This window comes from Diabrotica undecimpunctata, chromosome 5 (assembly GCF_040954645.1).
Source record: "Diabrotica undecimpunctata isolate CICGRU chromosome 5, icDiaUnde3, whole genome shotgun sequence".
NCBI lineage: Eukaryota > Metazoa > Arthropoda > Insecta > Coleoptera > Chrysomelidae > Diabrotica > Diabrotica undecimpunctata.
This window is the reverse complement of record NC_092807.1, coordinates 143,290,229-143,302,697: the sequence shown is the minus strand read 5'-3', so window position 1 is coordinate 143,302,697 and position 12,469 is coordinate 143,290,229. Positions and strand designations below refer to the sequence as shown.

The window sequence follows — 12,469 nt, the reverse complement described above, 5'->3', positions numbered from 1 at the left end:
TGAGCTAGTTCTCGGTGTGCAGACCCCTTAACACTTATGTGGATATTCCCAGTAAGCCGTATTATCCTAATGATGGTTACATAATAATATATTACTGTAAAAATAAAGAGAGAAGGAGACATTCAAGAAGAAAGAGAAAACATGTAAATAGAAAAACTTGGTCGCGAAATAAGCAATATTAAATGTCAAAATAAAAAAGATGTATAACATGTCAAATAAATGCATAATTTTTGTTTACAAAAATCTTCGGCAATGTTAAACCTTGCTGCACACCATTTCGAAAATAGTTTAAATTATTCAAAAATAAGTATACTTTTTAAATTTTTAAATTAATTCAAGTAAAAATTACAGTATGACATATGTGTCCGAAAATATCAGATTTACTTTAGACGAATCCTATATAAAACCTTTAAAAAGAAGATCGGAGGGTAGGCTTAAAGCAATTAGTTCCAATGAAGACTTAAGAAGCTGGAATTATACCGTTGAAGATAGACGACGTCACATTTTGGATGTGGTTAAAAGTGATATTGAAAAAGTAAGAACTGTATTTTTATCTGTAGAATTGTGTATAAGAACTGTATTCTTTCTATAATATATTCAAAATCTTATCCACTGTTTTAGCTTCTCCATCATTCCAGGGTTTAGTCATTTTTGGTATCAAACTTCGTTTAGTCTGACTGACTTAGTGTAAGTTCTTGAATTGTTATATGGTCAGTTCCTTACAAAGTTTGTTCTACTATATATCCTTTTATACAACTGCTTGAACTACACCATAAATTCTCAATATTGCATCCATTGTTGTTTGATTATGAATTCTAATTGGAAGCAAGGTGTCCACACCTTCCAGTGTTAAATCCTCAATTAATATTCTTCTAGGCATCTGGTTGCTTGTCCTAGTGTCTCTCTCTCTTCAGTCCTGTCTCCCACAGAGGGAGTGTAGTAGTCTTCTTGATCTCGTGTATTGCCCATCTAGAAAGATCTTTGCCTCTGGTGATTTCTTTTAACTTATGCGTAGGTCATTGGCATGTTCCTGTAATTTTTTGGATCCATCTTGATGGGGATATTCCCCGTGATCTTCGGTCTTCTACCTTTTCTTGGATAAAAGGTCTTTCCATGTTTTCTGTATCTGCTCGCATAACATATCCAAAGTATTTTAATTGTTTTAGATAGATTTTACTAAAAAGCCATTTGCTGACCTTTAAAATTGAATTATTTGTCCGGCGGTCTGTCCACGAAATTCATTTTTAGACTTTCTGAAATTTGAGGGTCCATCCACATTTTGGTCATCTTTCCTACGACGACTTTTGCTGGACCTTCAAGTCAACTTTCAAGAACTTTACTTCAAGCACCAGCAAGAAGCGTTACTATCTAACAATGACTGTACATCGCGAAGTAAAACTCAGTCGCAAGAGCTTTTTAGATACTATTTCATGAGAGGATCAGTGCCTTTTGATTATATATATATATATATATATATATATATATATATATATATATATATATATATATAAGAACATTTTCAATTACTAAAGTATAATTTTCAATTGTTTTAAAATAAATAATAATGTTTCAGTGTGGTCTACTCACAACAGCCGTACTACATGCACTTACCCTAAAATCCAAAGCAAAACTTACAAAAAGCCTTAAACAACTATGGGCTTTTATTATGTCACGAGATTTGACAGAAAAAGAAAAAGAACACTTAATGAAATTGGTAATTTGGATAAAACATTAATTTGTAGCCATCTTGGTTAATAATAAATATATTAATTTTCAGCAAAAACAAATGGGATATGCATGTTCACAAGCTGTAAGTATTGATTTCCTATATATTCTCCATTAATTATACATAAGATGTTAATACTGTATATACATATTTAATATATATATATATATATATATATATATATATATATATATATATATATATATATATATATATATATATATATATATATATATATATATATATATATATATATATATATGTTCGGATAAGTTTCCGCGGTCAGAGAAATGAAAATTACTGAGTTCTCGGAAAGAACCGCGTTGAGAATTTAAAACTCGACGTTTCGGCACCCATTTTGGAGCCATTATCAAGAGTGATACGGTTCGGTTCGAGTTCGGGGTCTCAATCTGCCTACTCCCCTCACTCGAGACGTACCAGTATCGTGTTCTATATTGCAAGAACTGTCTCTCGGCACTGAGGTCTCAATCTGCCTACTCCCCAGTGTCACTCGACACTGGGGAGTAGGCAGATTGAGACCTCAGTGCCGAGACCTCAGTGTCATTTTGACAGTACATCCCAGGCTGGACGGAAGAAAGCCAAAAACTATATGACGAATTTTTGAAATCAGAAGATCCCGAAATTGGTGACAACTTACTGAAGTCACTGGACTCAACGAGACTTAATAAATGGAAGTCTACCGTAGAACATATTGATTTTTCACGTTCCAGTCGAAAAGCATGGGGACTGATCCGCAAACTGGGCGAAGCAAGCAGAGCGCAACACTTAAACAAATCAACAATTGAGCCAAATAAAATAGCCAATAGAATAATTGAGAACTCCCGAGCTCCATCTGAGAAAACTCATACATCTACAGTAAAAAGAGCTCTTAAACAACTTAAAGCAAATACTCCCACAACATCAGAATACTCACGTGCCCTCTCATTGGATTTATTAAACGAAGCGCTTAACCAAACTAAAACAGGAAAAGCAGCAGGCTTCGATGGAATGTATCCTGAGTTTATAGTCCACACTGGTACAGAAACACGACAGTGGCTCAAAAAATTCCCCCAGAATTCAAAAGAACAAAAATTATCGCAATCCAGAAGCCTGGCAAAGACAACAAGCTGCCTGAAAGTTACCGGCCTATTGCTTTACTCAGTTGCTGTTATAAATTACTAGAACGACTTTTATATAACCGAATATGTAACACCATTGAGGATGCTGTACCAATTGAACAAGCTGGATTTAGAAAAGGACGAAGTTGCTGTGACCAAGTGCTGTTCTTAACTACATTTATTGAAGCTGGCTTTAAAAGACGCGAAAAATCTGCCATAACATTTATAGATCTCACGGCTGCCTATGACACTGTGTGGAGAGAGGGCCTTATTTATAAGCTGATGAAAATCATACCTTGCTTCAAAACTTGTCAGCTGATAAACAATCCACTGACTAACAGACTGTTTCAGGTATATATGAATGATGCACAGAGTAACGTTAGAAAACTTAACAACGGCTTACCTCAAGGCTCAGTGCTAGCTCCTTTATTATTTAACCTTTATACAGCAGATATACCTGAAACAAAATCGAGAAAATTTGCTTATGCTGACGACCTGGCCATTGGCTTCCAAGATAATAGTAAAAAAGTAGGAGAACGAGCTCTAAACGAGGACTTAACTACACTAAGTAACTATTTTAAGAACTGGCGCTTACGTCCTATCATAAGCAAAACTGAAACCTGTCTCTTTCACCTGTCGAATCAACAACAACCCCAAATATCTAGGCGTCACACTTGATAGAACACTTACCTTCAAAAGTCATCTTACAAACGCAGCCGGTAAACTAAGAACAAGAAATAACTTAATATCAAAACTTGCTGGAACAACTTGGGGTGCTTCTGCAGATACTCTTCGAACCTCTGCTCTAGCTTTGGTTTTTACAGTGGCAGAATATTGTGCACCAGTATGGCTAAATAGTGCACAAAATCGATGTCCAACTTAACCAAACCATGAGAATAATCACTGGAACAATAAAACCAACGCCAGTGAGATGGCTGTCTACTCTGAGCAATATTGCTCCACCAGATCTACGCCGTACAGCAGCATTAGTGAGAGAGTACCAGAAAATTGTAGCTAACGTACAATTACCAATACATCAAGATATCCCAGACATCTCAAAAGAGCACCAGCGACTGAGATCTAGAAATCCTCCAATACGATCTGCCCGAAAAATTGGTAATTCCTATGATATACATAGGTAATGGACAACAAGATAGATGCCGACAGTAGAATCGGACTATATTAAGATATCCACCCCAACTCAGGGTTTCATCGGATCAAATCTGCCCCGGTCCACTTGGGCAAGGCTTAATCGTATATGTACCGGATATGGTAAATGTGCTGATTCGCTGTTCAGGTGGGGTCGTGCAGAAAGTCCACAGTGCGATTGCGGACAATCTAGACAGACCATAAGCCATTGTGTTTCAGACTGCTTGAATCGTGCCTACCGTGGAAACCTCCAGGACTTTGCGGAATGTTCCCCAGAAGCAATTGAATGGCTATGTAAATTGGACATTAATATTTAGTGTCATTCATTCTGTCTTTAGTGTTTAAATAATATCAAAGAATATATATTATTGTATTTGTATATTTATCGTACTGTGAAAGTCCATACGCTAAATAAATAAATAAATAAAATTTTGACAGTTTTGTTATATAAATAATCAGCTGGGTGCATATATATATATATATTTAAAATATTATATGTTATACTTTATTAAAATTATTTTTATATAATAATACTTTCAGATTTCAAACAATTGCCCTTGTGAAGGAAATTATGACGTCGTATGTGCATGTGATGATGTGACTGGCGCTAAGCAACGAGATCGTATTCTAAATGTAGTTCATTCATTTGAGAGCAAAAGTGTTCCTGTTAGCCTAAGTAGAGAATTGGGTATGTTTTTTAGTATATTTATATGTAAACTTAGCGATGTCATATTTTTTATAAATAGATAAAATGATAATCATCAATAACCAAAATATAACAATTACTAAAATTTTAATTTTACGATTTTCAAATATGCGAGAAAATTTGGCGTATTTATCAAACTTTTGGCAAACACCTAGACAATAAGCTTCCAAATATAAACGAAGTAATTTTAAAAATGTCTCCATATGATGAAGTAGATATTATGGATAATATATTAGAAAGAATTTGTGAGGAACCAGGATTTCAATAAGTATTTTGTCCAATATGAATACAACAGCTGAATAACGCGAAAAGAGTTATGGAAAACTCCTGCCCTATCTCACGCAATTACTTACTTTAACTTGTTTTGTATATAGACCTTTGGTAATTCTGGCTTATTTCTGCCTTTTGATTCCAGTAAAGTTGTTAGATCATCCTCATATCTTTTCATTGATCAATCTCGCTCAATACCTGTATTAACAGATCATGTCGTAAATTGTCAAAAACTTTTTAATAATCAGTAAAACAAATAAAGATATTCCTTCTCAAACAGTTGGCTTGTTTTACCCGGTGGGCAAAGTAGTCCCCTTTTTCGAGCAGGGAAAAAGTATGTTCCCTTTAGGTTAAATCTCATAACATCGTGTCATCACTTTTATAAATATAATCATGATTGCCATCTAATTTAAAGGTTTTTAAACCTATTTCAGTGACTAGTTTCAACTAGTCCGTCTGAACCGAAAACGTTTTGAAATAATTGTAATCATTTTGGATAAATTTTAATTATTTTTAAATAAATAATAAAATAAAATAATATTTCTTAATAAATCAGAAACTTTTACTTCTTTTAAAGTTTTTTTAAAAAATGGCATATATTTTGTTTTGTCTATATTTAAGGTGAGCATATTAACTTAAATCATTTTTTAATTATAGCAAAGTCTGTTTAGGATTTTTGTTTTAAATTACTCCACGTATTTGTATTATCAATCAGAATAGAAAAGGTTAGAGCAAATTTTAACAAAATGAGAAGAGTGCTATGTACAAGGGATTTAAAATTGGAACTAAAAGTTAGGTTGCTATATTTTTTCGACTTTGTTTTATGGAATGGAATCTTGGACCTTTAATGCGACATCAATGAGAAAACTGAAATCATTCGAGCTGTGGGTATATAGAAGAATTCTAAAAATATCGTGGACAGAACACGTCACAAACAAAGAGGTTCTGAGAAGGATGAATAAAGAAATAAACATTTTAAATACAATTAAAACAAGGAAATTGGAATATCTCGGATATATTACACATTGAGAGAGATACACCTTGCTCCAACTGATTATGCAGGGAAAATCCAAGGAAAGATAAATACAGGGAGGTGTAGAATATCATGGCTGCGCAACCTGAGAGAGTTGTACGGATGTACATCAAATGAACTTTTCAGAGCAGCCATCTCAAAAGTCCGAATACCTATGATGATTGCCGACCTCCGCCGTGGAGATGGCACTTGAAGAAGAAGATTTGCATTATACAAAATAGCTGTATCATTTGCAAAGTTTATATTCTTACCTGTATTATTCAGTCTGGTTAGATCATTGATGTAGATATTGAAAATAATTGGTCCTAAAACTGTTTTCTGTGGAACTCCATAAGATATAATTCTTTCCTTCCCAATCCATCCTCCATCTCCATCTATATAAACATGTTGTTGCTTGTTTCAAGATAAAAGAATATAAGAGAAAGATAACTTTCTAGGATATTATATGCAAGCCCTCCAATACCATATTTTTCTAATTTATTTAGCAATAATTTATGTAAAACAGTGGCGAATACCTTTGATAAATCTACAAATATACGAAGAGATGGTTTTGCATTATCAAGAGCTTTGAAGATGTTAGCTGTTAGAGCACAAATTGCATCTTCAGTGGATTTTCCTTGTTAAAATCCATACTGACATTCAGACAATACATTGAATTAAAAAAAATTGAAACTCGTAGTCCAATTATTTTTTGTAATATTTTGTCAGTATTTAAAATTACTCTGATAGACCTATAATTTTGATGATATATGTATTTCTTTCATCATCATCATCCAGCCTCAAGAGTCCACTGCTGAACATAGGCCTCTTCCTCATGTTTCCAACCCCGTCTATCTTGCGCCGCTCTCATCCAGTTTTTATCGAGTCTTCTTAAATCGTCAGTCCATCTTGTAGGTGGTCGACCGACGCTTCTCTTGTCTTCCCTTGGCCTCCATTCCAATAACCTCTTTCTCCATCGCCCATCTGTCATTCTGGCTATGTGTCCTGCCCATCTCCATTTTAGTCTGGCTATCTTCTCGATGATGTCAGTCACTCCGGTTCTTCTCCTGATGTCTTCGTTGGTTATTCTGTCTCGCAGAGTTATTCCTAACATGGACCGCTCCATTCTTCTCTGCGTGACTCTCAGTTTGGTAGCTGCTGCTTTTGTTAAGGTAAGTGTTTCTGCTCCGTACGTCAAGACTGGGAGGACGCACTGATCAAATACCTTTCTCTTTAGGCATGTGGGCAGCTCACTTTTAAAAGTTTCTCTCAGTTTTCCAAATGCTGCCCACCCAAGGCCGATTCTTCAGTTCATGAGTCTGGTTATCCCTGCCAATCATAATTTCATGTCCCAGGTATTTATATCTATCTACGAGTTCTATTTCTTTTCCACCAATACTGATGTTCTGGTTGGGTACCAAATTGGTCATGATTTTTGTTTTCGAGATATTTATATTTAAACCTACACTTTCTGTAGCCACAACGAGTTCCTGTACCATCTCTCTTGCCACACCTAGATCTTCAGCTATTATAAGTATATCATCGGCGAAACGTAAGTTGTTTAGATATTCTCCATCTATTTTTATTCCCTTTGTCATCCAATCCAAATTCTTAAAAGCATGTTCTAGCACCGTATTAAAAAGTTTAGGTGACATTGGGTCTCCTTGCCTAACCCCCCGTTCTATTTTTATGCGATTACTGTTAGTATGTAATCTGACAGTGGTTGTTGCCTGCAGGTATATTTTGTATAATAATTTAGTATATCTATAATCTAGCCTGCATTCTTTAAGCGCCTGTAATATTTTGCTTAGCTCAACTGTGTCAAAGGCTTTGTGAAAATCGATAAATATTAGAACTAGAGGTTTATTGTATTCCACTGCTTTCTCTATTAGGGTTTTTATACTTTGTAGATGGTCATTTGTTCCGTAACTTTTTCGGAATCCTGCCTGTTCCCTTGGTTGATAAGTCTCTAATTTTCTTTCCATTCTCTTAACTAGTATTCGCGTAAACAACTTATATATATGGCTGAGGAGGCTGATGTATTTCTTTGCCTGATTCAAATATCTGTTTAATAGTTTGAATGTATAATATCTCCGGGAAAATGCCTAAATTAGGACATGCATTTATTTAGAATTATATCTCTACCATTAACTATTTTTTTATACTTCTCGTACAATTCGAAATTACATATATCGCCTTCTACATATACCAATATTTCCCCTAATATTAAAGTTAGACAATTTATTAATAAAATAAGTATAAAAGTAATGTTAAAAGTATAAAAGGGGTATTAAAATAAATACTACCGCATGAACTGTAATAAAGACAGGACATCTTTTATCAAAATTTAAAAATTATATGTTCCATAAACGAACTACTCATACAATATTAACCGTTTATTTGATTTGTTTTAGAAAATCTCAAGTGTGAATGTACCGCTTGTTCAGAACAAGCTAGAAGACAATTTCTAGCCAAAACTACTATTTGCGGTCAAAAAGGTCCCAGCGATCCCAAGAAACGAAAGATAATGAAAGCAGCTGTTTCTTCTGACAAAGAACTTTTTGCAAAAACTAGAAGACACTACGATAGACCGGATACTGCTTCATCTGATGTTCCAAGCAGTAAAAGGTCGTCCAAGCCGGATACAGTCTCAGATCGTCCTCGCAGCAGTAGAATGAAGGGCACTTCATCAGCTGACGAAACTGATCCAAAAATTAAAGATCCTTTAAGTACCAGTAGTGATTCAAAACCTTCAAGTTCTCCTATGTATACTGGTTACGAAGGTAATATCTAACTTATTTAATTTCTTGGTACTAATAAATACTAATACTAATAGTTCGGTAATGCAAGTATACTTTTGTAGATAGTCCTTACACCACTAAAATCAAAGATAAGTCTTCAGCTGATGATACGGATTCAAAAATAAAAGAATTTTCCAGTTTCACTACTGATGACGATTCGAAACCTGTAAGTCCTGGAACTCCTGTGTCTTCTGGTTACCAAGGTAGTGTTACAATTAATATGTTTTTAGTAATACGGAATATTAGTACGAGTTAGTTAAAGACTAAAGACATGCTTTTTCAGATGACCCCTACGGAAGTAAAATTAGAGATACTAGCATTCCCGTGTCTGCTGATTACAAAGGTAGCGTTATAATAAATATTATTGTAAGTTAGTTAATCCTTTCGCTCATGGCGTCTCCAATTGTACACATAATTTTCAAGTATCTGCCCTACCCAAAATTGGCTTCGTTTTACAGTTATGTGATATCTTATACATCCACAGACATTCTGTAATAAGTATTGCCTAGTTTACAGTGACTTCTAGCATAGAGAAGCAACAATTTATAACAGCTGTTTACATGTTGGTTATTGTGTTACACGTTCTAATTAGGTAAGCTCTCGTAATTCCATAAATATATCAAAAATAATTGATCATCAAGTCGATTTTATGTTTTTATTTTGAGTACAAGTATTGTATTATTAGATGTATATAAATATTTTCTTCATATATTTCTTGCAGTGACTATAACAGGTCTCTAAAATATGGTATCTCCAATTGTAGACAATTGTATAAAATTAAAGTTTCATTTTTTAAAGATATTTTATTTGTTTCAGAAAATCATGTCTTAGAAGAAATATTTAACCGAAAATCAACTTCTTGAAGAGCTAGAAAAGGGCCTTTCTGATATAGAAGGGCTTGAAAGCGATTGTAGCGATGAAGATGAAGATATTGTAATGCGAAGAGAAATTGGAGATCCTTTACCTGATTATATGGAGGATATAATTGCACAAGCAGACGAGTTCCGTGATATTATCTAGGAAAGCATTATGGTTGAGAAACATCCAACTTCAGATTCTGAAGAGTTTGAAGATATTTATCAAAATATGGATATATCCCAAAGAAATGAGATCATGTGGATGGAAGACGTCAAGTTCCAAACCAGAAGTACGTTTTTTGAGGAATAATCGGTTCAAAACCTTTCGCTTGAAAATGGAATGTATCCAGTAGGCTATTTCATGAAATATTTTACAGAAAACTTATTCGAAAAAATGGTCGATTGTAATAATAACCATTTCTCACCAACCAATTTGAAGGAGCTGAAAGCTATATTTGGATTACACATTACTATTGGTTGTTTGAAGTTTTCACGTCTAAGTATGTACTGGAATAAATCACTGAAGGTGTCAATATTTCCCGAGACAATGTCACTAAATAGATTCTACAAACTTCGAACCCATCTACATTGTGTTAACAATTTGAAGGACCGAAATCAGAACGACAAGCTATGGAAGGTGAGACCAGTCCTCATTTCAGTAGTAAATAGATGCAGGGAGCTAGAAGTAGAGAACTATGTTTGCGTGGATGAACAAATGGTTCCTTTCAAAGGCCAATTAAATATAAAACAGTATATAGAAAATAAACCACATCCATGGGACTAAAAATTAATTCTACTTTGTGGTGCAAGTAGTCTAACATACAAATTTATTATTTATCCAGTGAAGACAGCGGAAATAAATCCTAAAACAGCTAAAAAATTTGGTCAAGGAGCCGCAGTAGTGTTACATCTTTCCGAAAATTTAGCGCCACGAAGACACACAATATTTTGTGATAATTATTTCACTTCTTACAATTTAATTGAGGTCCTGAATCAAAAATCTATATATGTATATATATATATATATATATATATATATATATATATATATATATATATATATATATATTAAACCTCCTATTACCAACGAAAAAGAATTCCGAGAGAAACAGAGGGGATTTTCTAAGGAAGTGATATCAAATGGTGGAGTTTTTTTTGCTCAACTTGTTGGACAATAAGCCAGTAGCATTGGCTTCAAACTAGGAATAGGAGAACAAGATACAGTAAAACGTTGGGATAAAACTACAAAACAACAAATTGAAGTGAACCGACCTCAAATAGTAAAGGAATACAATACTTCAATAGGCGGAGTCGACAAAGCTGACGCTCTTATATCATTATCCCGAACAAAAATTCGCTCCAAAAAATGGACACTGAGAATGATATTTCATGCGGTGGATATGGCAATTATTGTAAATTCTTGATTAGAGTACAGACAAGATTGCCAATTACATGGTCGCCCAACGAAAAAACAACTATACTTATTGCACTTCAGAATCGAGATAGGTGAGGTGCTCATCAAGCAGGGCAATGGCATTTCCAAGAAGAAAGTAGGAAGGACTTCAAAAGATGATGCCCGTGTTCAACTGAGTCGAACTAGGATTGAAGTAAGGCCTCTTGCAGCGGTACAATTAGACAACATAAACCATAGGCCTGAGCACACTGGGGTGTCCTTTCCTGGACGATGCAAGAATGTTGGCTGCAAAGGCAAGTCTAGATGGACTTGCACTAAATGTAAGGTGCATTTGTGCCTTCAAAAAGATTGCAACTGTTTTGTAAATTTCCATATAAAATAAATACTTACGTTTTATGTTACATACTTACATTTTGTTTTATTTTTTTACTGAATTTTCATTCTTCAATAAGTTCTATAATTTAATTCATTGACTATTTATGTCTACAGATCTAGAAAATATTTTTTTCATATACTTAAGAAAGCAAATTTTGAAAAAACAATTCGAGGGTGTTATTTATCATATTTTACCAAGTGTTTTGTATAAAACTTAATGAGGTCGCTGGTTAAATAATATTCGATAAATAATAATAACGAAAAAATGAAATAATTTGTTTGTAAATCAATTAGCGAAAAATAGCAAACACAACTGTAAATTAATTAAGAAATTAACTGGTTTTACTCATTATTGATGTTTGTACAAAGAATATAGACTTACCCTTTAAAATATTTTAGTCGTTGCCAAGGAAATCTTGTTGGTACTGCGTCGGGGCGCCCGCCGACGCGACTCTCTGGCACGAGAGCCACAAAACTTGGTGTGTTTCGTTCGCTGTCTGGGGATGAAGTGTTTTGAGTTGAGACTTAAGACGGTCAGAAAAGAACCTCCTAACCGTTGCATGTGGTCTGTATACCAAGAGGGTACACCAATAAATCACTCTATTGTGTTGCGATAATTGTTCTGGTAATACGAACCGTACACTTGTTTCTATATTGGTGACACAAAAGAAGTCAAATTCTTCGTACTTAAAACGCAATAGATGAGACAACCAGTTTTTACAGGAAGCAATATATTTTACCAAAGTCGTTAGAATACAGGATTGAATTAGGTCACATTATAGTACACGTTAAAAGAAAAATATTAATAATAAAAATATGAAAAGAAATAGTATATACTTTCCCAAACACCAAGATATTAACCAAAAAATAATTTTTATCTGTGCAAACAAAAACTCGTGAGCGAAAGGGTTAAAAAAATTAAAATTAAAAATTAAAATTAAAAAAATACTTTTTCAGATGACCCTTACGGAAGTAAAATTAGAGATACTAGCATTCCCGTGTCTGCTGATTACAAAGGTAGTGTTATAATTAATATTATCG

The 12,469-nt window shown here is 34.0% G+C and overlaps 1 protein-coding gene across 12 annotated transcripts in view; it reads left to right on the top strand.

The window, feature by feature from the left end:
* Nucleotides 1–163: 163 nt before the first annotated feature.
* LOC140441907 (uncharacterized) overlaps nt 164–12,469 on the top strand; it is a 45,459-nt gene continuing 33,153 nt past the window's right edge. For 4 of the 12 annotated variants that reach the window (XM_072532903.1, XM_072532897.1, XM_072532898.1 and 1 more), the window contains exons 1-8: nt 164–535; nt 1,574–1,714; nt 1,778–1,810; nt 4,534–4,681; nt 8,396–8,764; nt 8,845–8,985; nt 9,066–9,125; nt 12,386–12,445. In XM_072532903.1, the coding sequence (XP_072389004.1) occupies nt 353–535; nt 1,574–1,714; nt 1,778–1,810; nt 4,534–4,681; nt 8,396–8,764; nt 8,845–8,985; nt 9,066–9,125; nt 12,386–12,445 (1,135 nt within the window). In that variant the 5' untranslated portion in view covers nt 164–352. The remainder of the gene's footprint in view (nt 536–1,573; nt 1,715–1,777; nt 1,811–4,533; nt 4,682–8,395; nt 8,765–8,844; nt 8,986–9,065; nt 9,126–12,385; nt 12,446–12,469) is intronic. The other 8 variants (XM_072532904.1, XM_072532900.1, XM_072532902.1 and 5 more) reach the window with 3 other exon arrangements.